Source organism: Oryzias latipes, chromosome 3 (genome assembly GCF_002234675.1).
Source record: "Oryzias latipes chromosome 3, ASM223467v1".
Taxonomy (NCBI): Eukaryota; Metazoa; Chordata; class Actinopteri; order Beloniformes; family Adrianichthyidae; genus Oryzias; species Oryzias latipes.
The window spans coordinates 478,394-504,194 of record NC_019861.2 but is presented as its reverse complement, the minus strand read 5'-3'; the positions used below and the strand labels follow the sequence as shown (position 1 = coordinate 504,194).

Sequence of the window (25,801 nt, the reverse complement as noted above, 5' to 3'; positions counted from 1 at the left end):
ACGCTGAGCATGCAGTGGTGACAACACGAGGATCGCCGTTTCCAGAACAAGTGAAATAAAATGAGAAAAGGAGCCACAGATGCTGCATAGAGAGACCAATGACCAGTAAAATGTCCACAGATGAGAGACAGGTCCAACAAAGGACCAATCCAAATGCTGGTTAAACTATCGAATGTATCTAGGTGGACATCTTTACGTTCAAGAAAAAGAACTGCAATTCCCAGGGTCCTTTGGGGCGTGACGTCCCGATGACCGGGTCAAGCAGAAGAACCAGGAAGAGCCTCGTCACAGAAAAAACACAGGAAGAGGACCGCATGGCACGCTCACCATAGAGATCCTGGTGATCACGGCATTCAAGAAGGCCCAGACATCTCCCGATCGAGCGCCACTGACAACCCGAACACTGCAGGACGCTCCCCCTGCAGATGCACGCCGGAGACGCGACTGCAGCGGCGCCGAAAGACGCGCCGGGAGCCGCGACACCTCCTACTAAACAGCCGCAAAAGGAGGGGCAGACGTAGGGAAGAACAGACGCCCCCACATCAGAGGAAGGGGGACCAACAAGTCCGAAAATTAGATAAAAAAAAGATTGTTTCTTTGTGAAACAATGTGCTGTGACTGTCCAAAGTGTGGAGGTCACTGCCCTCCTCATCTGCAGATCATGACACGCCTCTTAATTCTGGATGCTGATCCTCTGCTGAGGGATGGTTGGCCTGTTTCCATTCCATCACTGTTGTTTTGATGGTTTTTTAGATTTCCAAAGTGTTTGTTCTCAAATGAATGTGAATGTTTAGCAATCATGGGGCAGGAGGAGGAGCCATGGTGATCAGGTTGTGGTTAGGTAAGTCCAGCAAAAATCCAAAAAGGTCCTTCAGATCCTTAAACAAATGTGGTAACTCCAGGCAACTCCATGTCCGAAAAACAGCAAAAAGGTCAGCAACAACGATGCAACAACACATGCGAGAACTCAGCTTGAATGTGGCAGAACAGAAATGACAGAGAAAGCAAAGAAACAAAACAGGAAGACTCCCAACGGATGCTGGTTCTGGAAAGTTGATCCAATTCAACAGACCTGTTGGCTGTTTGAGGTCAGGTCAGAAGGACATAAGGGGTGTACCTGCTGAGTGAACTTGGGATGGAATGCAGACGTCCTTCAACCATGAGGATTCCTGCCTGATCACCAGGCAGGAATCCTTCTTCTCTGGAAGAAGAGACATCCGCCGCCTTGAACACTGTTTCAGTCTGTCACAGCTGGGCTTATTGTTCATCTGCAGAGGTCAAGTCATCGCTCTGTAATCTTCTGCAGAATTCTTGTCCTGATTATTAGTGTGATGTTGTAGAGAAAGGCGAGTTGCAGAGACGAGCAGTTTAAAGTTTAAAAAATCACATTTTAAAGCAAAACACAGAGAGACTTTCAAAAATTCAAAAAATGTACCGCTTTATTTCCTAATCCTGAAAACTGGGGGAGTTCCTGAAATCAGTCCTTTTTTATATTATACGGGCCTAAATGTGCTTATATTTACGGGCCTGACTTTTTGATTGACGGGTTTGTGAATTGAGCAGAAGTTTTATTAGATCCCTTCAAAGGCCATTTTTTAAATGTTGGTCACATGGGCGGACCAAACTCCAATCGGTGCACTTCAGGCTTCATGGATGTCTAGTGTACATATGTGTGTCTATGGCAGTGCTTCCCAAATAGTTGGGTGTAATGCGATGCCAGGGGGGGTGCACAGTAGTTTGTACGGGGAGCAAATTTAACAGGGGGGGGGCAGTGGTGACAGCGGTTCAGTGCTGGAAAAAAAATCCTATTATCTGTTATATGACAGAGTTTGTAACAGCCTGAAACTGTGAACTGCCATCCCTGCAGCCGCTGCTGTCTCCTGACACACGCGTGTGTGAGAAGGAGAGGGGAGGGGTAGTGGGCTCAGGCTGTAAACGGGGCACGCAGACAGGGGGATTGCCCAACACCAGGATCATGGTGTGCCTTTAGATTCCTCAGCTCATGCTAATAATGTCATTCTTTATGAACTATTGTAGACATTTTGATGACGTGTCTTTATTTTCCATAAATGTCTTCTTTGTCTGCCTGTGGTTTTGTTGGTGTCAGTATTTGACATAAAGACAGCAGGTAAAGCAGGAAAACAGCTGAACTTTATGACATCATGAATAAACAATCATCATATAGAAAAATAATCAACACAATGTTTTTATCTATTTCTTCAGACTAAAGACGTTAAATACATTGGTGCTGCTGTGTTAATGTTTCAAATCAATTTACATTTAAAATTATTTATTGATTGAATTATTTTTCTCAGCATCAAATGGTTCAGTTTGTCAAAATGTTTCTAGTTTAAATAAAGAATGACAAATTTTTTTATTTCAGGCACTTAAATCTTCTTTTCTGTTTTACACTACAACAGGGTTTCTGTGGCTAAATAAAGTTAATATCTGTTGAAAGTGGATTTATATTGATTTTTATTTTTGTTATTGTCAGAAGATACTGTTTTAAGTTTACTTACACAATTTTTATAGAAACTAACCTACGTATATATTGTCACCACGTGAGTGTGTGTGTGTGTGTGTGTGTGTGGGGGGGGGGGGGGGGTCGCGAAACTTTTTTTTTTTCCTAAGGGGAAAAAAAAGTTGCTGCTGAACCTGCACGTTTGTAGCTGCTCAATAGGTCCGCTCTGTTTCTGTGTGAGTGAAGTGATTGGATGTGGTTGACTGATCCTGACGGACAGTTTCCTAAAAGATCTGCTCCGACTCAGAACATGTCTATTACAACTGTTAAAGGCTAAATAAGAAAGGTTGATGAAGGAAATGGGATGGTTGTTCTTGGAATCTTCTGGTTTTTTGCCTTGCAAGGGATTTCCAGGGTTTCTTTTGGGGCTGCAATGATCCATTTTAACAACGATTCCATTCATCATCCGTGGTTAGATTGATCAGATTCAGAGTCGATATCACTTCATTTTGAACAAACGACTTGATCTGATTCTCTGACCTAAAGAGGATCCAGATCTTTATCCAGAACTTCAACCAATGTGAGAAATACCTGCTACGGAACAGTGAAGGTTTCCAGATTCTTGGATTTGATTGATTGATTGATTGATTGATTGATCGGTTGGTTAGTTGATTGACTGATTGATTGATTTCAAGCACTGTAGTTAAAGCAATAAAAAATTCACACACATCTGATAAAAAAAACAGAAAAAAGATAAAAACAAAGACACACTTAAATACAGTTGCTTGATTAAATATAGTGATCATTAACTAAAGTCAAGTAGAGATTGATTTATTGCTTGAAAAGGAGCGGGAAGAAGTGAGTTTATATAATCCAACCCCTACTGAGTTCGTTCATTTGATAGTTTTCTTCCAGATCATCAAGTGGAAATGAAATCTGTGTCCAAACAAACAAGTAAACTAGAATGAATGTCAAATCCATTCACATGTTAGTTTCCTAAAGTTCTAAAATCTTCTAAAATCTTTTATCTGATCTCTAGACTGTTAGATTTCTAGCTGAAATCCAGGCCTTGGTCCTCCTTTTAGGTTGTGACAGTGATCTCTGGGGTCCTCACTGCAGCAACCGCTGTCAGTGCCTGAACAGTGCCAGATGTAACCCCATCACCGGGGCCTGCGTCTGCACTGACGGCTACCAGGGGTGGCGCTGCGAGGAAACCTGCGACCCCGGCTTCTACGGGAAAGACTGCCAGCAGCAGTGCCGGTGCCTGAACAACGCCACCTGCCACCATGGAACCGGGGAGTGCGTCTGTGCTCCAGGCTACAGCGGAGCTTTGTGAGTGGCTGCTAGACTCTGAGTTACTACAGCGACTTCACTTCATTATTTCTCCCACAGGAAAACAGTGATGCCGATCAGAACTATTAACGTGGCAATTCCATGTCAAATGTACATTAAGGGAATTAATTCAGACCTTTAAAAGAAGAGCAAAAATAGTTTTCTTCATCATTCAGCTGCTTCTTTAATGGATTTGTTGATTTTTTTGTGTGTGTGATATTTTTATTAAATGTACTATCAATTATGTCAGCATATAGAATTTGTTATAAAAAAAACGAGTGATGTTTGTTCAAATCTTTTGTGTGATTTTTGTTCTAGTCGGCTGGCTCCAAGTAGCCAAAATCCCACAGACGTCTATAGAGAAGTGAGCCTCTATTATCAGCACTTTGGGCCTTCAAGGAAGGTAGAAAAGCGCCATATAAGTAGACGCCATTTAGCATTCATTCATTTTATTTACAGGATAACCATTCTTGCTCTGCTAACTCTATTTAACATGTAGTTACTTTTCTGGTGGCGTCACGACCTTTTGACAGGGAATGTCAGTGACGTGACTTAGACTGAACTGACTGTGAAGTTTTGAAAATGTGTGGCAGAAAATGTTCTCTTAATTTACTTTTCCCATTTTTTTAACAACCTGATCCTGAGGATACGTTTTAAATTTGTCTTTTTTATCAAATTAACAGCTAATGCCTTTTTTAATGTTCTCCTGCAGAAGGTACAAACTGAAACCTTTTCAGAACCAAAGTACTTTCTGGTGATAAATGAGTAAGTAGGACTTTCAGAGCCAATTTCACTCTACGTAAGGCTATTATGTCATAAATGCAAATAGAGGGACTTTTCTTTAGCAATTTAAAACTTCTTTTCTTTTCTGGAAAATAAAGCAGAGTTATTTCCCTTCCTCACTCATGGAACCTTTAAGGAGCTGGACATATTTGGATTCAGTAAAAGCATTTGAATGGCCTCCACATCCACTGTTTGAGCTGAGCCCCCTTCCTCTTTCTTTCTGTCCCACCCCCGTACCCAAACACTCAGCTGTGAAGACCCCTGTCCGCCGGGCAAACATGGCCCTCGGTGTGAGCAGCGCTGCCCCTGCCAGAATGGAGGATTGTGTCACCACGTTAGCGGAGAGTGCTCCTGCCGTCCCGGTTGGATGGTGAGTCTCCTCCTCTACAGACACCATGATGCCGGTCAGAGTGTGTCTGGCACTCATGAGTACAGGAACCTGAATTCACAAGCCTTTCTGAAAGTGGAAATACATGCAGAGTTTTGGTGGCTTTTCTTTTGTTAACAGCAAATATGTCATTAAACCTGACAACTGTATGTCAACACTTAGGAAAGGTTTACTTTTTAAAAAAGGTGTGTGCCCCTTGTAACTGCTTCTACCCCTCCTTTAGGGTCAAGTGTGCGCTCAGCCATGTCCGTTTGGATGGTTCGGGGTCAACTGCTCTCAGGAGTGCACCTGTCGCAACGGAGGCCTGTGCGACCACATCAGTGGTCAATGCCAGTGCACGTCTGGCTACATCGGAGAGAGGTACAGTGATCCCTTGCTATAACGCGCTTTACTTTTCACGGTTTCGCTACTTCACGGATTTGCATCGTGCATTGTGTTCTGCATTCTGATTGGCTAAAAAGTCACTCTGCTTCTTCTCTACCTGTGCGTCAATAATGTTGCAGTTTAATATGTACACGTATGTAAAACAGCTTGCCAAATTTATATTACGTACGTGCAAATTCTCTCGCAATATCGAGTTTCTCTAAAACCCATAGAAAGAAGAGCGACAGCAACTGCCAATCACTATGTTCTTCTCCCGAACAAACACAGCTGCACCGCGGGCTTCAGAAGAAGAAAAGTCAGGATGCAGCGGCTCAGTCTGAAGAGCAGTGTAATACACCTGAGTCACTATTTGTCTGACTGTACTTTGTATTTTTTTCATAATCATTTTAAATTTTCTCCAGTGTAATCCAATAACTTGGGTCGCGGTGGGCGGGGCTAATCTCCGCGATTTGAAGCCTTCTGTTCACATTGATGATTAAAATTATTATTTGACAGTACAGAAGTTATTTGTTGAAAAAAAACGTTTCTAAAGTACTTTTATTTGTGAAACAAGTGCTTGAGCCTGTAAAATGGTTTGTTCTTTCTTTTCAATGTATAATAGAGTATTTAATTGTATAATAATTGAAAAAAAAAAAGATTTCCACTTCACGGATTTTGCCTATCACGGGCTTTCGCCCCCGCGAAAAACAAGGGTTTACTGTACGCCATGAAAAGACGATAAACGTGTGAAGATAAAAGGATAGGGGTGTAACGATTTATTATAATGATTCCATTCATATCATAATTTGAGGTTGTTGATACGATTCATAACCAATACTGGTTCATTTTGAAGGATCCAATTCGATCGGTTTCTGAAATTCCTGCTACTGAACAGTTTTCCAGATTCTTGGATTTCTTCCAGATCATCAAGTTAATGAAATCTGTGTCCAAACCAACAAGTAAACTAGAATGAATGTCAAATCCATTCACATGTTAGTTTCCTAAAGTTCACCACTGTTGTTTTTCCACATCCAAAGAATCCAAAGGGAACATTCTAGAACATTCTAGACACTGGATGGTCACATGACTTTATTCAAAGTCTGTCACACATTGGACTGGAATGATGGACTGATCCGTGTTGATGACATCACATGTGTGTTGTCCGCTGTGATTGGTCGGCTTTATGTTATAGTAAAATAAACCTACTGTACCTCATTTCAAATGGTATTTTGATAAAATCAATTTATTTCTCTTTGAAACAATTTTGTAACATTTTTGGTCGATTCTATTCAAATTGATGACTAACTTGTCTCAGACGGATCGATCTGGTTGGATAAATCGATTCATCGATCAATCGTTGTTGTAACCTTTCAGTGTTAAGCACTGCAATTGTATCTCATATGTAAGTTGCGTTTACCAAAGCAAATTCATCGTGCTTTTATTTTGGTAAGTTAAAATATAGAAAGGGAACAGTCAACATTGTCTGATTTAAAAAAATATATATATTTTTCAGTGTAAGAAAAAACAAAGAATGAATGAGCCTTAACCAATAAGTTTCTATTGGGGAAATAAAATGCTGTTTATTTTCCCCCGAATGTTGCTTCAAAAATAAAGGGTGGGGGACACACACTGAGTCTTTCCAGAAACAATAAAGTGTGATGATGAGGCAGCATGACAGAACGAAGGAAAGTTGCTTTAATGTGACAAAAAAAGGGGCTTTGTTTACATTTCTGCTCTGTTGCACCTTTGCAGCCACACTTCTCACACACGGAAGTAAACCGGTAAAGCTGATCACCACAATGTCAGCCTTTTTCAGAGCATTGTACACATCCGTCTGATCCATCAGGTTGCTAAAGTAGAATCTATTGCTGGGAGGTTCTACAGAACTTTAACCCGCTTTGCTGATAGCCTGTTAGCTGCTGCTGTGCTTCATTGTCTATCTTATTTATCTGAGCCGCTAAAAAGCACAACAATCCACGTTTTCATATCTTACTGGCAGCAACATGGCTCAGTTTCTGTTTGGTATCCCTTCAAGTAAGTATTTCATGTCTCATAACAACAGAACAAGCTGCCTCTGGCTGCAGTCTTCCTGTTGTCTTGTGCAGAGTAGAGCTGCTCAAAGAGGCTCCGTATTCTCTGCTGCCAACTAGCGGTCGGAGGGTGAAGTGGACAACAAGAGTCAGACGCTGAAGGACGCTCAAAAAATAATTAAATAAATATCGATCTAGCAGCATTTTGAATCCATACAAGTATTGCCAAATGACGTATTGCGATATATTGCCGAATCGATTTTTTCTTACACCCCTAGTTATAACTGTTTTGTATAATAACATTCCACAATACAGCTCAGTTATCTAAAATATATTCAGATTCATTTCATTAGAAAAATCCTGTTTATGATTAAAAAAACAACACAATCAGAAAATAAACATAACAAATCATGACATTTTGGATCAAGTGAACTAATATAATTAGAATTCAACATCTTCTGCCGACCTAGGCTGAATGAAGGCGGGTTCTTGATTGGAAATTTATTACTATCCCATCAGGGCAGTAGATTTCATATTTTTATTTTTGGGTTGAAAATAACTAAATAGAAATTTTTTTTAAATCCCCCAATGTGACAGGCATTCAACTTCATGACCAACGTGTGTTTAAAGTTCTTATGATCAATGAACAATTTACAAATGTATTGAACCCCTTGCCAGCCACTGCATCAGACCCAGTTTGATGTTGAGAAGCCCACAGTCTCTGACGGTAGGAGGAGATAACCCCCCCCCCCATGGTTTCCCACAACCCTGCTCTGCATGAGTGACAAGGCAATACTGGCAGCATTGTTCATGTCAGAGGAAACCAAGGAACGTTGCAATGTGACGTGAGTTCCACACTGAAAACCAACTTTTTGCTAGGTGAGGTCTCCTGATAAAACATTCTAGAAGGGTGTCAGGACTCTCCCTCCCAGGGTCTGCTCAACTTTTCCCACCAATCCCTGGAGGCAGCGTCGTCATAGCATCAGCACCTGTTCACTGGCAGAGCAGTCAAATTCTGATTGGAATCCTGGCTCGTACCTGGGGTTGGGGCGGGGGGATGTCCAGAACTCCTTGGTGGTGATGGGGTGCTCGTCTGGGGCTGTGGGCGCCCTTCTCCGGTGGGGCCCTGCGTTGGGCTCTCCCGGCGCGGCGGGGGGGATGCTCTCCTGGTTGGGCTGGGGCGGCGCTCTCTTTCCCCCCGTGCCTCCCTGCTCTCTGGCTCTGGGGGCCTGGCGGCGGTCCTGCTGGCCCTGGTTTGGGTGGCGGATTTGGTCGCACGGGGGGGCGGTTGTTCCCTGCCTACTGCCGTGTGGCGTTGGGGGATTCCGGCTGCCGCTGCTGCTGCGGCGGGGGTCTTGGTGTGGGGATGGCTGGGCACTCTCCTTCCTTCTTTTCACATTCCACCATCCATTTTAGAAGAACATAAACACTCACCTGAGCACAGGTGTTAGCTCACCTTTGCACTAATAGTTTGCGTGATTGAATGAAATATCTCACACTAGTTGGTTTTAAGGCATAAGTATGCGTGTGTGAAGACTATCTGTATTGTGTACATGTTGACATGTGGACATTTTTGCAGCTAGCAGGTGTGTTGATAACATTTGAGTGTGTGTGGACGGGCCCCACGCCCTTTTTGAACTACATTACACTAACCCTTACCGTAATGATAAACAACCAGTAAACTTGTTGCTTTATGCTGCTTCATGGTCTTATCACCCTCCAACCCCCCCCCCCCCCTCTCTCTAACATCCCTCTCTCTTCTTCCCTCCTTTCCCTTTCCATCCGGTCCAACACCAAAGATTTTCAAATATGATTGAAATGAATTAAGTTTGGCCTCAATTACAAAAGGGGGTTATTCAGACATACCTTTGGTTTGTCTGAAGATGAATTACCCCTGTTGTTAAAGTAAAATATGTCCAACACAAGAGGCTCTCAGTTCTCATCTGCCTGCCCAGCTGTTAGACAGGACAAGTTAAAAAAAAAAAAATTCTGATTGGAAGGTCACAGGTTCAATTCCCACCTTGCCTGCCCATGTGCCTAAGTGTCCTTGGGCAAGGGACTGAACCTCACATTGCTACTGGTGGCAGCGGAGCGGCCATCAACGTGTGAATGTGTTTGTGAATGGGACTGTAAAACCCTTTAGGTCTTCCTCACTATAGAAGTCTACAGCATTTATTTCTCTGCCTGACACTTTTTGATGCAGCTCACCACTCATTTCCAGTGCTGCCTTGCTTGTCTGATCCTGTTTTGACCCTTACCATGAAATCGCCTGTACCTGTCTGTATTTCAGTCCATCTGGTGTTAAAACCCCTCGAGTCGTTTGGAGAAAATTCTGAGTCAAAAGTCTGAGTTGCAGTTTGTGAGGACTAATGAGAAAAATTGCTGAGATTTGCTTGAAAGGATGCCGAAGCAGAGAAGTAGACTTAGACTGAAGCTAAATTAGGGTCAAAAACTTTGTCAGCTTTCTCTTTCTGCTCTTGATCTTGAGTCTCATGCACTTTTGGTCTCTTTGCCCTTTGACCTTTTCTGGCTTCTGTCCTGTCTTCTCCTCTAAGCCTGTCTCTGCCATTCTCCTTTGGATTTCTTGCTCTGAAAATGCTTTTGATCCGCTGGTCTTTGATTTGATCAACAATCTCGTTCCACATTAAGGAGAGGCAAAGTGGACTCTTCCTGCCCAAACGGGGCTTTTGCAGCTGAATACACCAACAGGGCAAATGGAGGGGTGTGTCTATACCAGCTGACTGTGGATGTGATCCTCTTTGGATGTGTGAACATCAGATTTCAGACCAAGAAACAGTTGTAGCTCAACAAAAGCTCAATCTTGCCCAACTGGGCACTATGCTGGCAGTCTCTAGCCTGGGGGGTAGACGCAGACTATTTGTGAGAAAAGCGATCCAAATCGTTGGAAAAAACAAGAATAAAGGACTAAAAACTGGTTCAGGCTTCCACGGCATGCGTTAACAAGTAATAACGCACACTTCGTCAGCCATTAATCCTTACTTTATGTGCGTGCACGGCAAGTACAACAAGGCATTTTTAATGGATCGCCGATTTCCGGAGTCACCATGGAAACGCGTGGAGAAAGAAAGAGTGGGAGAAGGTAGCCACGGTAAAAATGAAAATCTTACCCAAAGTTAATTATCTCTTCTCAATGATTCCCACACAACCGCCATTAAAATGGTTCAAAACATTAGACTCATCCATATCAAGCTTTTTATGGAACAACAAACCTGCAAGAATCAGTCTAAAAACTTAAAAATCTGCAAAAAGCTGTGGAGGATTAGAATTACCTAACTTCCACAATTACTTTCTTGCAAATAGATTACAATACATCTTAAAATGGTTAAAAAGTAATCCAGAAACCAACTCATGGTTAGACCACTAACCATGAGCCCACTATTGGTACGGGGCGGGGGGGGTTGACGGGTCGGGGTCTCCGCTGAGGCAATCGGCGGTTGCCCCGGCCGGTTGGCTGCCTTGGTCCCGTCGAGGCCTGACCAGAGCTCTTCTGGGGCCGGTGTTTGGGGCCTGGGCTTGCTCCGGGGGGGGCGACGCTCTCTGGCTCCTCTCTCTCTGTGTGGGGTGGGTGGTGCCGGGCCTGGGGTGTTGGCGCCTCCGGGGGTGGGGCCCCTGGGCTGGGTGGGGGGGGCTGGGGGACAGCTGTTTGACCACCGGGGGACAGTATACCAGCTGTCCCCAACTCACCCCCTTCCTCATATGACCTCATATTAGGGTGAGGGGTGGGGGGTTTAGCCTGCGATGCGCCTTGGGGGGGAACTCCTTGGCAGTGGCCCCACTCCTATGGTTGCCGTATGGAGTGGGCCCCCCCTCTTTCGGTTTTATTTGCACCTTAGATATGTAGGGTCCTTGGTAGGGGGGGTGCTTGGACATTACTGCCAGCAAGCAGCAGATGTCCTCCTGGTACCCTACCCGCCAATTTTAACCGCACCTTAGACATTCAGGGCCCCTTGGTGGGGAGGGTGAGGGGACATCACTGTGAGTAATCAGGAGATGTCCCCTTAGTGCCCTACCCGCCAATTGTAACTGCACCCCCCTTAGAACACACACCCGTCCCCCCTCAATATATACATTCCAACATAAACACACACACATGCACACACACACCCTTTCAAACACACATACACGCACACACATTTTGCAAGGAAGGTGGGACCTAGGACCATCTGTCCCCTGCCCCTTCCCTGGTGGGGGGTGCGGGCCCCTTGGCAGCGGCGGCCGTGTCCCTTGGGTGCCGGCTTCCTGGGCCCGGCGGTTCTCTCTCCGCGCGGTGGGGGGTTTACATTACACCAGAGCCGGGGGTGTTCGTGTCCCTGGGGGGTGGGTTCTGGTCCTTGCCCCTGAGCACTGGGCCCCGCCAAATTTCCAACTGTGGCCAAGCCTGGTCGGGCCATATTTACAACATCCTTGTGGGCCCCCTTTTTTTTTCCCCCCGGGGTTCCCCCCTCCTGGGCGGGGGCGGCGGGCCCCTGCCTTGCTCCTCCCTGGACCAACCGTGGGCCGGGTGGGTGGCTGCCTGGAGTGCGGAGTGGGTCTCCCTTGGGGGGTCTTGGCTCGTACCTGGGGTTGGGGCGGGGGGATGCCCGGAACTCCTGGGTGGTGATGGGGTGCTCGTCTGGGGCTGTGGGCGTCCTTCTCCGGGGGGGCCCTGCGTTGGGCTCTTCCGGCGCGGCGGGGGGGCTGCTCTCCTGGTTTGGCTGGGCCGGCGCTCTCTTTCCCTCCGCGCCTCCCTGCTCTCTGGCTCTGGGGGCCTCGCGGCGGTCCTGCTGGCCCTGGCCTGGGTGGCGGTCTTGGTCGCACGGGGTGCGGTTGTTCCCTGCCTTTTCCCGTTTGGCGTTGGGGGGATTCCGGCTGCCGCTGCTGCTGCGGCGGGGTCTTGGGTTGGGGATGGCTGGGCACTCTCCCTCCTTCTTTTCACGTTCCACCATCCATTTTAGGAGAACATAAACACTCACCTGAGCACAGGTGTTAGCTCACCTTTGCACTAACAGTTTGCATGGTTTAATGACTGAAATATTTCACACTAGTTGGTTTTAAGGCATAAGTATGCGTATGAACACTATCTGTTTTGTGTACATGTCGACATGTGGACATTTTTGCAGCTAGCAGGTGTGTTGATAATATTTGAGTGTGTGTGTGAACAGGCCCCGCCCTTTTTGTACTACATTTGAACCTTACCGTAATGATAAACAACCAGTAAACTTGTTGCTTTATGCTGCTTCATGGTCTTATCACCCCTACCCTCCTATTATCACCCTCCTACCCCCTTCTCTCTCTAACATCCCTCCCTTTTCTTCCCTTCTTTCCTTTTCCGTCCGGTCCAACACCCAAGATTTTCAAACATGGTTGAAATTAATAAAGTTTGGCCTCAATTCCAAAAGGGGTTTATTCAGTCATACCTCTGGTTTGTCTGAAGGTTAATAACCCCTATTGTTAAAGTAAAATATGTCCAACACAAGAGGTTGCAGCTCTCATCTGTCTGCCCAGCTGTTGGACAGGACAAGTTATAAAAAAAAGAAAGAAAAAAAAAAAGAAAGAGTTTTATACTTCAGTGAGATGGAGTCTGAGATTTTAATGACGGCGGATGAAGATTATACGCCCATCAAAAAAGTAATACGGCTGCATCATCGGCAAAAGAAAGAGTTTCTGCTTGGAGAAAGAGAACAGACAAAGTAAACACACGAGTTTTTGATCTTATTTCTATTTTCATTGTGATGCATAATGCTTATGTATATGTTGTTATTTATTTATATATAAAACAACATCTATAAACAAACAACGCCCCTCTCACCCTCCGCGGGTGGTTTCTCCTCCAAGCTGGGGTCCTCTACCAGATGCCTGGGAGCTTGAGGGTCCTGCAGTATCTTAGCTGTTCCTGTTCTTTTCTGGACTGAGAGGTCTGAGGTCTTTCCAGGTATCTGTTGTAGCCCCTCCTCCAGCTTGGGGGTTACTGCCCCCAGTGCTCCAATTACCACAGGCACCACTGTCACCTTCACTTTCCAGGCTTTCTCCAGTTCTTCTCTGAGTCCCTGGTATTTCTCCAGTTTCTCATGTTCCTTCTTCCTGATGTTCCCATCGCTTGGCACTGCCACATCCACCACAATGGCTTTCCTCTGTTCTTTATCCACCACTACAATGTCTGGTTGGTTCTCCATCACCATCCTATCAGTCTGGATCTGGATCAGGATCTTTGCCCTCTCATTCTCTACCACCTTCGGAGGTGTTTCCCATTTTGACCTTGGGGTTTCCAGTTCATATTCTGCACACATGTTCCTGTATATTATTCCAGCCACTTGATTGTGGCGCTCCATGTATGCTTTACCTGCCAGCATCTTACACCCTGCAGTTATGTGCTGGATTGTTTCAGGGTTTGTCCTCCCATGAGGATCCGTCCTCCAGCACTGTATCCTCTGCTCTCCATTGCCTGAGACATTCACTGAGCACACTGTCAGTTGGGGCCTTGAGCTTGATGTACTCATGCATCTTGGATGTTTCATCCTGGATAGTGGCTTCTACGCTCACTAGTCCTCTGCCTCCTTCCTTGCGGCTAGCATACAGTTTCAGGGTGCTGGATTTGGGATGGAACCCTCCATGCATGGTGAGAATCTTTCGTGTTTTAACATCCATGGTGTGTATCTCTTCCTTTGGCCATCTTATTATTCCTGCAGGGTATCTGATAACTGGCAGTGCGTAGCTGTTTATTGCCCGGGTCTTATTTTTGCCATTGAGCTGGTTTCTCAGGACTTGCCTTTCTCGTTGGAGGTATTTAGCTGTTGCAGCTTTCCTTGTTGCCTGCTCCAGGTTGCCATTTGCCTGTGGAATTCCAAGGTACTTGTAACTGTCCTCGATGTCTGCTATTGTTCCTTCTGGGAGTGAGACCCCTCCTGTGTGGACTACCTTGCCTCTCTTTGTCACCATCCGGCTGCATTTCTCGAGCCCGAATGACATCCCAATGTCAGTACAGTAGATCCTGGTGGTGTGGATCAGGGAGTCAATGTCACGCTCGCTCTTAGCATATACCTTGATGTCATCCATGTAGCATAAGTCTCAGGGTGCTGGATTTTGGATGGAACCCACCACGCATGGTGAGGTGCTTTCGTGTTTTACCATCCGTTGCGGTGACGATCTAACAGCAGCACCAAAGTTACACCTACTTAATTGAATTAATTTGAATGAAAGTAAAATAACTGTCTAAAAACTACGTGTTATTTTTAAACTGACTTAACACAAAAAAGGATTTATCTAAACTGAAGCAAATAATGAAGGTAGATCAAAGTATAAAGTTTCTCTTTCCAACATCCATATGTGGTCTTATCACCCTCTCATGGTGGAAAAAGTATTATCTGAGCTTCTTCATCCACTAAATCATCTTCAAATGGACACGCCATGCTGCTTCACCTCTCTGTGTTTATCAACTTCCTTAGCCTCAAACTTACCGTGTTAACTAGCAGAACCTGCTTTCTGGAACAGGGCCCTGGTGGGGAAATGAATGATAACTTAGAGAAAATTCATGTTTGGATCACAGAAAAACTTAATCAGATTTGCTAAAGATTCAGTTCCAAAAGCGTCTCAAAGAATCTGTCAGACCACAGGATAGAGCTGGCAGACGGGGAAAAAGTCTCCTGGCAGTAAGAAATCTCTGTCCAATCGGACTTTTCAGACTTTTCAAACTATCACCATCCAGAGAGTGAAATGTATGTTTGAATGTTGAGACTGAGATGTGCTGTTGGCTGCTCAGTCACTCCTGCTCCCCCCTGTTAGGTGCCGGAGCAGAGGCAGAGGCTGCAGCCACTTCAGGTGGTATACTGGGCCCCAATATCCTACCCCTCAATCCCATATCACGTGTCTGCTTTGGGTTGTGCTTCTCTGTACAAGTGGGGGTTTTTCTTTGTCCCCTATACTCTGCCCCGTTGAGAGCAGAGTACAGATGTTTGCTTTTATTGTCACCACTGTTCTCCTTGTGTAACTACTGATGTACCTCAGCTTGCCTGGGACGTGTCTGCCAGGCTGCCAGGCTACTCCCTACGACCCCTCTGACCATCCTCGGGACATTCATGCACATTTACACACCAGTGGAACCACACTGGAGGCAGGGAGTGTGAAGTGCCATTCTCTCCAGCTATCCCTGTCTTTGTCTGATCAGGTTCATTCTGCCTTCCTCTTCTCCTTTCCTCCTCTTGTTACTCTTGATTGACCAAATTACCTCCATCCATTCAGGCGTCAGACAGGTGAATAAGCCTACATGGAATAATTTCCAGGTTGAGGTTTTGTCCACGTTCTGATGGAATTAGTCCAGATAAGAGTCTCCAGGAAGTTGGTATAATTTAAACAGGACTAAACAGAAGTCTTTGCTGAAGTTATGTAATTGAGTGATTTGTCTATTTCTTAATGGTTTCCACTTGTGGACGTGTGAAGAATGTTGGGGGGGTCTCGGCTCAGCTGCAGGACTCTCCACCTGTTTGATTGTATGTCAGTGTCTGAGCATAAACCTTACCTGCTGATAACAATACACCATTATACCCTGGAATAAGAGAAGCTGACATCTTTACCATCAGAAAATGCAGTGATGGATGAGAATCCTTAGGTTCATTCTTCAACGGCGTTCAGAGCACCAATAATTTGTCTTTGAAAATGAAACAAGTTTTTGACGGTAATTCAAATGAGGTGAATGTACAACTTTTTCTGACTTCAATCCTTCTATCCTCTGGTTTTTCTATCAGAGGAATAATTTTAGAGACGGTTCAGAAATCTAAATCAAGAGCACATAGATGCAATCAAGCATCTTAATATTTTTAACAAGAAACTCTTGGATAAATCATCCTAAAAGTATTTGAAAATAAACATCAGTTTCTGACAATTGTGGATTTCTACCTAGGTGTTACTTTAACATTTGTTATCTTGTTATTGTGTTGCACTGACAGGCATTTCCATTACTTTGAGGACCCCATTATCTTCACTGATTGCAGGTCAATTATCTCTGACCCTTTTTGTATATAAGATTTTATCCGCCCTACAAACTGCATCGTCCTACATCAGCGATCCTGCAGCTGAGTCCACGCTCTGCCACAAGTTCAATGAAAGCATCATAAAGGAGAATTTACTGGACTGCTGGTGCTGCAGACATGTCACCCTCAGAGTTGTAGAGATAATGGAAGTTACACATACTTATGACATACATGTGATGCTGTTGTACGAAATCCTTATGCCTCCCTCTAATGCTGGGTTCACACCAAACACAATTTGCACAACAAATAAACGTCCGCCACTCAACGTTTGTCCATAAATGTGTTCTAAAACTTGACACAGTGTGGGAAGAGCTACTGTCAATTGTTCTTTACCGGATTGGCTACACGGAGTGGTGCCTGTGTATATCTCATTTGGTTGTGCTAGTGGTTGTAGTTCTGGTTGTGGAACTGGTTGTAGTACCGGTTGTGGTACTGGTTGTAGTACTGGTTGTGATGCTGGTTGTGGTACTGGTTGTAGTTCTGGCTGTGGTACTGGTTGTGATGCTGGTTGTGGTACTGGTTGTGGTACTGATTGTATTACTGGTTGTGGTACAGGTTGTGGTACAGGTTGTGGTACTGGTTGTGCTAGTGGTTTTAGTTCTGGTTGTGGTACTGGTTGTAGTACTGGTTGTGATGCTGGTTGTGGTACTGGTTGTGATGCTGGTTGTGGTACTGGTTGTGGTACTGGTTGTGGTACTGGTTGTGGTACTGATTGTAGTACTGGTTGTGGTACTGGTTGTGCTACAGGTCTTAGTTCTGGCTGTGGTACTGGTTGTAGTCCTGGTTGTAGTACTGGTTGTGATACTGGTTGTGATGCTGGTTGTGGTACTGTTTGTGATACTGGTTTTGGTACTGGTTGTGATGCTGGTTGTAGTACTGGTTGTGATACTGGTTGTGATGCTGGTTGTGGTACTGTTTGTGATACTGGTTTTGGTACTGGTTGTGATGCTGGTTGTAGTACTGGTTGTGCTAGTGGTTGTAGTTCTGGTTGTGGTGCTGGTTGTGGTACTGGTTGTAGTACTGGTTGTGATGCTGGTTGTGGTACTGGTTGTGATGCTGGTTGTGATACTGGTTGTAGTACTGGTTGTGATGCTGGTTGTGGTACTGGTTGTAGTACTGGTTGTGGTACTGGTTGTAGTTCTGGCTGTGGTACTGGTTGTGGTACTGGTTGTGGTACTGGTTGTTGTACTGGTTGTAGTACTGGTTGTAGTACTGGTTGTGATGCTGGTTGTGGTACTGATTGTGGTACTGGTTGTGGTACTGGTTATAGTTCTGGCTGTCATACTGGTTGTAGTACTAGTTGTGCTACTGGTTGTAGTTCTGGTTGTGCTACTGGTTGTGGTACTGTTTGTGTTAACCCCTGAAGAGATTTGGCAGAAGGTGAACAACAGCTAAGTTTTTTTATGAACTCATTATTTGTCTAGTTTTCTATTACAAAAAAGAAACAGTCACAGCTTTTTAAAATTTTAACAAAACCCTTAAATCAACAATTGAACACAGAACCACAGCAAACTAAACTCAGATAACTAAAATCCAAAGTCATAATATTATAATCCTTCAGTTTTGAGTGGACGTTTAGAAAACTGAAGCTGCATGAATGAGCAGTTCTTGTTGGTCCTGTTCTCCTTTCAGCGTATCCCTTCAGGGGACACCACAGCAAATCCGCTTTCACCTATTGGCACAGGTGGTTTGGCAGAGATCTTTGCCATTCCTTACTCAACCCTGGGTTTTATCTGGCTGGTGTGCCACAGCAGGACCCAGATTTGGCCCTCTTGTGGCTACATGTGCAATTTTGTTTTGTTTCCTGTTCTGACAGAAGTTTTTATTTTTCAGAGTCTGCACTCACCTTTGTTGTTCCTAAGAACATTGAAAAACATGAAGCTGCTGCGACCTGGTCTGTTTGTGGTTATTTTGATCATCTTTCTCCTGACAGTCTTGCTTTTAAATCTGGCTCCCCGTCTGTGTCCTTATATCTGGTGTGTCTGTTTCCTAGGGAAACATTCAAATGAATACTTGATGTGATTACCTTTCATCTTTTCTTTTGTTTTCATACCAACCTAGATGCCAGAATGAATGCCCCGTTGGCTCATACGGACCACAGTGTGCCCACAAGTGTGATTGTCAGAACAGGGCCAAGTGCTACCACATCAATGGAGCCTGTCTGTGCCATGAGGGCTTCAAGGGCCCCAGCTGCCAGGAGCGCTTCTGTCCCGCTGGCATGTACGGAGTCGTCTGTGACAAATACTGCCCCTGCAAAGCCAACAATACTCTCAGGTACTCGTGAGAAAGACTAAAACATCTAACTAACTCAAACATCTCAGAAGACGGTCGACTGAACGGACCGTGGTTCTGATGGAGGTTTTTCTGTTCGCTGCTCTTATGCTTGGTGGGGAAGACTGCAACAAATTATTTTTGATCATTTGTTTACATAATTACTTTTCAACAGCATCGGGGCAAAGAAGCCTCCTCGTTCCTTAATCGTGAAGGCAATAGTGCAGTTCCTCGAAACTCTAGCTTTAATTTAATCAGACGTTTGTTGCACTGACGCAAGAAATTTACAAGTTATTTCAAACTTCAGAGTAATTGACTAAGACAAGTTAAAGCATGATCAGATATTTTGAAACCTCAAAGATTACTATCATGTCAGAGGTTTGTACTTACAATGTGCTGAGGGAACCTTAGCTGTTTCCCTAGGTCGACCTGCAGCTGCCAGTCTGAGGCTTTGTGGTGGAGGCCTGTTGTTAATTGTAGCTGCGCCTGAGGTTTCTCTCCAGCTTTGATGAAGGAGACTGCCTTCTTTGGAGCAAAATGTTTTTTTTTGCTTTTAATGGCTTAGGCTAAACTCTCAGCAAGTGCTTTAAGCACCTGGTCATGGTGCCAGCGGTAGCGACCATCAGTTAGAGCCCTAGGGCAGCTGGTAAGGAAATGTTCTAAAGAGCCTCTTCCAGAACAAAGAAGGCAGGACGATGTCTCGCTCTTCCCCCAGACATGGAGGTTTCCTGGGCTTTGTAGGGCATCATAGACAGCTTGTACCAGGAAACTAACCCGATGGAAGTCTTCCTGTAAGATGTCTGCCCAGGTAATCCTGCGCTGCAGTGTACTCTCCCACCTAGTCCATGCTCTCTGCTGCCGAAGTCCCGTTGCCCTGCTTACTCACTTTTCCTCCACACCTCTTCGGACCTCTTCCTGAAGTCGACTGTGTCTGTCCTTGCCATGGGTCTGGCTGACCAGAATCTTTGGGCAGTAGCCCAAGCCCGCTCTGCCTGTCGCCACAGTGCCCACCAGTGCCTTTTGTCTCAGGCGTGACTCTGCCTCCTCCACTGCTTTTCCAGCCTTCCATTTTCTTCATGTCCTCACTTCAATACCGGCTGCTGACACCTTGCCATCCCTGGAGTCCCTGTACTGTAGGACTTCCCTGGTGGGTACCACCATAAATTCTTCCGTGACGCTACTGAAGGGCAATCGCAGGATATTACTTGTCCCACACAACGCCGCACTTGTAAGACTCCGTGGAAGGCCCAGCCCCCTCCGAAGAAAGCCACTGATCTTCCTTTCAAGGTACTCTACTGTTGTCAGTGGGACTGCATGGACCAGCAAGAGCCACAAGACTCTGGGCAGGGTGGAATGCTGGTAGATCCAAGCTTTAAATCTACCCGGCAGACCAGACTTGTCAACCTTAGTGAGCCATACTCCAAGTTCTTTGTTGGACTTCGGCAGAGTCTTTCAGGCTGGAGTTCAAAAACTTCCCCAAACTCTTAACCGGTTGTTCTGTAATGGTTGGGATTACCGTCCCTGAGATGGAAAAATAGAACTTGTCTTCAGCATCACGGACCTTGACTGTGAAGGCTTAAATCTCTTTGCCCAGGTGATGAGTCTCTTATGTCCTTGTAAGATGCACCTGCTCCCTGGGGCCGATGACGTTGTGATGTTAAGGTCATCCATATAGGCTCTTTTAGGGGGCTGTCGTACACCTGTCTTGGTTGGGGGCCCTCTGCATTCCACCTCAGCTGCCTTAACCACCATGTTCATGGCAAGAGTGAAAAGGATAACAGAGATGGTACAGCCTGTAATTATTCCTTTCCCAATGCAATGCCAGTCTGATGTCCCTGACCCGGAGGTGACCCGCATCCTGAAATTATTGTAGTAATCCACGTTCAGGTCTTTGATCTTACTGGGAACATGATGGAGGTGTAAGGCGAACTCGACCAGCTTGTGTGGAATACACCCATAGGCGTTAGCCAGGTCCAACCACAAAACAGTCAGTTCACCTTTGTTCTCATGGGCCTCTCTGATGAGTTGTGTCACTACACCAGTGGGCTCCAAGCAGCTGGGAGCTCCAAGAATCCCCCTCTTCTGCACTGAAGGGTCAATGTAGTCATTTTTAAGAACCTCTGTCAGCCTTTGCAAGACGATGCTGAAAAACACCTTCACTTCAACCCTCAGTAACAAAATGGTTTGAAATTGGTTGATGATTTTTGAGTTCTCCTCTTTGGGGATCCACACTTCCTCAGCCCACCTCCATTGGTCAGCAACTCTCCCCCTTCGCCAAATCACCCTTAGGATCTTTCACAGGTGTTTGAGAAGTTGTGGACAACGTTTATATACCAAATAAGGTACACCACTGGGGCCTGGGGTAGATGCTGAGCGAGCTGCTTTGATGATCTCCTCAACCTCCTTCAGGCTTGGCTCCCTCAGATTGAACTCAGTTGTAGGTGAGGCGGGGTTGATGAGAGCTTTGTTGGGCTCCAGCTCTTGCTCTCTCAGGGGATCACTCACTGTGTCCTGGAGGAATTGGTTCACTTCCTTTGTTGAGGACTCAAGCTGACCACTGCGCTTGTCCCCAAGCAGTTTGCTTAAGAAGCCAAAGGGATTGGCGATGAAGGCTCCATGCTTCCTGGCTCTCTTTCTCCCCCGTCTCCGGTGCCACTCAACTCTGCGAAGGCTCGCAGCTGCTTTTGCAGGATGTTTTTCAGCTCTGCCAATGGTTGCTTCTCCTCTTCAGTAGCTTTCTTGTGCTGTTTCTTGAGGGTTAGCAGCTCCTGACGCAGGTGATGTGTCTTAGTAGCCCTGCGGTTCCTTGTGTAGGGAGTATGCTTGGTCTTTCCTTTCTCTTTCTGGCCGAATCTTTCTGAAGCATAGCTGACAATGATGGTAATCATCGTTTGGAGTCGGCTCTCAGCATCTCCTTTGGCTGCGGCTTGGATGGTGTTGGACACATCCTCATCAAGCGGCAGCCACTCACTCCGTTTACTGGCTGGGGGCCACTTAATTCGCTGCTGCAAGACTACTCTGCTGGGGTTGGGAGGCTTTGGTACGTGGAGGGACTGGGCTCTGTGGGTTGCCTCCTAGCCAGGCTCCTCCTGCATGTCACCAGGTTCAAGACCTGTGTGTTGCACCACGCTTTCCCGCTCCAAGCATTTCATTCTGGCCTGATGGATTTTTAGGCCATTATGATTCTTGCACAGCTTTCCGCAAATAATATGTATATCTGGTTTTTACACAACACAACTTCCTCTGTTTCTTCTCACACTTTAAACAGAAAACCCAGAGGTGAAAGGATCAATCGATTGATCCAACCAGATCACTCTGTCTACGGCAAATTGTTAATTGAACTGAATTGACCGTAATAACGTAGTTTCAAAATGAAGTAAATGATAACATTCAATCTTGGAAAATACCATTTAGATTGAGGCACTGTTGGTTTCATTTTCAGTAATGTATCTGTGGGTATTTGCTTGTTTTGTTGTATGTTGAGGACCCCCTTGAAAACGAAATGACACATCTCAAGGGGATTATCTTTCAAACAAATAAATTGAAATTGAAACGTAAAAATGATGCGTTTGGATTAACCAATGAACCTATGCATGATGTTTTTGAACTGTGGGAGGATTCTGAAGAGAACCCACACATGCATTAGGACAACATGCAAGGTCCACACAGAAAGGTCCCGGATGGGATTTGATTGCTGTGAGGGTAAAGTGCTCACCACTACACCACTGTGCAGTCATTCTGTACAACGTTATGGTCACAAACTGGAAGTCTGTGAATTCACACCAGAGAGTCTCCTAGAAACACCAAAACAATGACTACCGGCTGACCACAGTCCTGTTTTTCAAGCACAGCACCATCCGCTGCATCTCCTCATTTTCCCACAAACTTGGCTCTTGAAAATAAACGCAATGAGTTAACTTTTTTCTTTGATTGCTTGAAATGAACCAATTCCAATTTTTCCTGAGGATTTTGTCTTCAATCCTCCACAAATCCTAATAAATATACACATGGACTGTCTTTATACCTCTGATCTGGCTCCACAACCTCCAGAAAACCTGTTTTCTGAAGGTGGTGCTCAGTGTGTGCTGAGTAGTTCCTCATTTGTCCACCTGCGGTCTCTGCATTCTCTCTCTTTGGTTTTGGAATAAAAAATTCTCCTTTTCTGAATCCTAGAAGCACCGTGCTCTTTAAAAAGACAGACTTTTTCCTGTCTTCTCTCCTCCTTTTCAGCTGCCACCCCCTGTCAGGGGAGTGCATCTGCGCACCAGGATGGGCGGGGCTTTTTTGCAATGAGACATGTCCTGCTGGTTACTTTGGTGAGAGCTGCAGGGAGCCATGCATCTGCATGAATGGAGCTGACTGCGATGGCGTCAGCGGCACCTGTACCTGCGCTCCAGGATTCATGGTGAGTTGAAAGTAGCTCAGATAATGTTTATTGGAGCCTATCCTGGCCACCTGTGGGTGAAGGCAGGGGACACCCTGGACAGTTCACCAGTCTGTCACAGGGCCACAATCACACAGCCATGCACACTCACACACTCACACCTATGGACAATTTAGAGTAACCAATGAACCTATCAAGCAGGTTTTTGGATGGTGGGAGGAAGCCAGAGTCCCCGGAGAAAACCCCTGCATACACGGGGAGAACATGCAAACTCCACACAGAAAGGTCCCCCATTGATGTTCTGGTTCTGGTCCCCCAGCCAAGACTTGAACCAGGGGCCTTCATGCTGTGAGCCAAGAGTGCTAACCACTGCCCCACAGTGCAGCCTTGTTATTGGAACTAACTTGTGTTAATTGATATTTTCACTAATTTACATTCTTGGACCTGCTTGCACCTGCTTTCACTGGACAACAAGTGGAGGTTCTCTCCTTCATGGAAGTGGAAACCTAAAATTCAGAGAATTTTAAATGTAAAGATTGATGAATAAAAAGAAGTTCTGTTTGCTATGCATAATAATATGAGATAAGAAAGAGGGAGCTCAGGTCACGTCTGTAAATAAATGTAGTCATCCACTGACTGTGTTCTTCAAGTTATTTTAAATTGGTGTACAATTATAACATTGATTTTTAAATTTAATTTAATAATAAGCAAACAGGCAAATAACAACAGTGCAACAAAAAATCTCTGGTAAGAGCTACAGGTCCATTAGGACCAGAACCAACAGACCAGCATTCTCAGTGCACACGTGCACACACTGATCCATGCTCACTACAACACCACACATTTTCTGCTCACCCTGGCCGCCATATGTTTTTATTCTACTTTAGGAGGACTATTTACTGTCACTTCATGCTGTTTTGGAACTTGGAGCGCCAATCTGATGCTGCTATATTTCTGTGTTCTCTCTTCATCCACAATATAGGATTCTGACTCTGATTATGGGGGGGAGGGCTTTAGGTGAACTGGAGACCCAATAACTGAACTGAAGAGTGTCTCAACTTGAGACACTCAGCCCTGGCGATCAAAAGTTTAGCTCAAAAGTTTAGGGAACACAAAGGGAAATGCCCCCTTAGCTAGGTAGAGTCTGATTGGGCAAAGGTTCTTCAATCAGTTTTCTCTGATATGGTTTCTCCAAGTTGTCATCCACTTTCTCTAAGGCGGGGGTCGGCAACCGCGGCTCAGGAGCCACATGCGGCTCTTTAGCGCTGCCCTAGTGAATCCCTGGAGCATTTTCAAAATGTTTGAAAATGTAAAAAGATGGGGGAGAGAAATATATTTTTTTGTTTTAATATGGTTTCAGTAGGAGGAAAAACAAGACACAAACATTCTTGACGTTTACCAATGCTGTAAGTATGTGTAGAATAAATATTGTAACGCCCGGCAAGTACGTCACTTGCAGCGGACGATACGGGAGCCAAACTGTCAATAATATTGAACTGTCAATCAAATGGCAACGCTAGAGAACTGTCCGTGTCCCATTCAGCATACGACTCCAAACAGTCTCAGAGAAGTGGAGGCAAAAAGAGAAGCTGAGAGCGCAGCCTCTTTCCTGCCTATCAAGCCCATTTATTTTGAACACACACCACATTGAACATTGCACAGGAGTGATCAACCTCTCTCCCTCCCACAATCATGGTGCAACATAAAGAACCAACATAACAGGAAGAATAAACTAAGGTGGAACAACAAAACTGCCATACAAAAAGAAACGTGGGCAAACAGAAACGCTCACGCTGAGCCCTAATAAGATCAGGAGACCGCATCCCACAATCCCCTGCTGCTAACAGACCTAAAATGCACATGACCACCACTACAATTTCAACATTTCTCTCAACGAAAATTTGCGTCATAGCCTGCGACACACATTTCTACCAGCAGGGCTTTTTATTTTTTTTTACTTTTAGCAGACCGCGAGGCAGGTGGCTGATGTAAATGAACCACCGTCAGTTCCGTGCATTGATCTCCTGCTACACACAACAGTCTGATGGCTGTCCAGGGGGGACGCTTTGCGTCACTTTGTCGTCTGTTTCAAACATGTGAAAACATTCCTGAAAAGCAAAGACCTGAACTACCCGCAACTGGAAGATACTGAGTGGCTGGAAAAGCTGCACTTTTTGGTGGATATGACTGACAAGCCACCTAAACAGCTGAAGGAAAGTCTGCAGGCGCCGCAAATGCTTGAAGCTGTTCTGTCATTGGAGCGCAGGCTGACTGTCTTTGGGCACGTCATCACTCACGTTCCATTTTTTTTTTTTTTTTCGAATCCTCAAAATAAAAATGACATCAAAAATCGGATTTCTTTATTACATTTCTTTAATTTTATCAAAGCAATGAAGCATAATTCATTGATATTGTAATGAAGTTAAACTTGAACAACAGAGCAGTCACGTGACGCGTCGTTCTCCCAGAATGCACTGCAGGGCAAATAAACATTTAATCGTTAATAACGCTCATTATGTATTTGTAACAACTTAGTCATTTTGATAGTGGGCTAATATAGCTAATATAGATACATATTGCATGTGTTGCCTTCATTATAAGGCTTAAATAGGGCTTTTAATATTTTGCGGCTCCAGACATTTTTGATTTTTGTTTTTTTCGTCCAATTTGGCTCTTTCAACATTTTGGGTTGCCGACCCCTGCTTTAAGGGTTCAAGCACTGCGCCCTGCTACACATCTTTAACATCTTCCACAGACACATCAGCC

The 25,801-nt window shown here is 45.1% G+C and overlaps 1 protein-coding gene across 1 annotated transcript in view; it reads left to right on the top strand.

Moving 5' to 3' along the window:
- The first annotated feature begins 799 nt into the window (after positions 1–799).
- LOC101158923 (multiple epidermal growth factor-like domains protein 10) overlaps positions 800–25,801 on the top strand; it is a 53,993-nt gene continuing 28,991 nt past the window's right edge. The window contains exons 1-6 of the mRNA XM_023950931.1: positions 800–822; positions 3,581–3,793; positions 4,826–4,946; positions 5,188–5,324; positions 18,442–18,654; positions 22,882–23,056. Coding sequence (XP_023806699.1) covers positions 800–822; positions 3,581–3,793; positions 4,826–4,946; positions 5,188–5,324; positions 18,442–18,654; positions 22,882–23,056 — 882 coding nt within the window. The remainder of the gene's footprint in view (positions 823–3,580; positions 3,794–4,825; positions 4,947–5,187; positions 5,325–18,441; positions 18,655–22,881; positions 23,057–25,801) is intronic.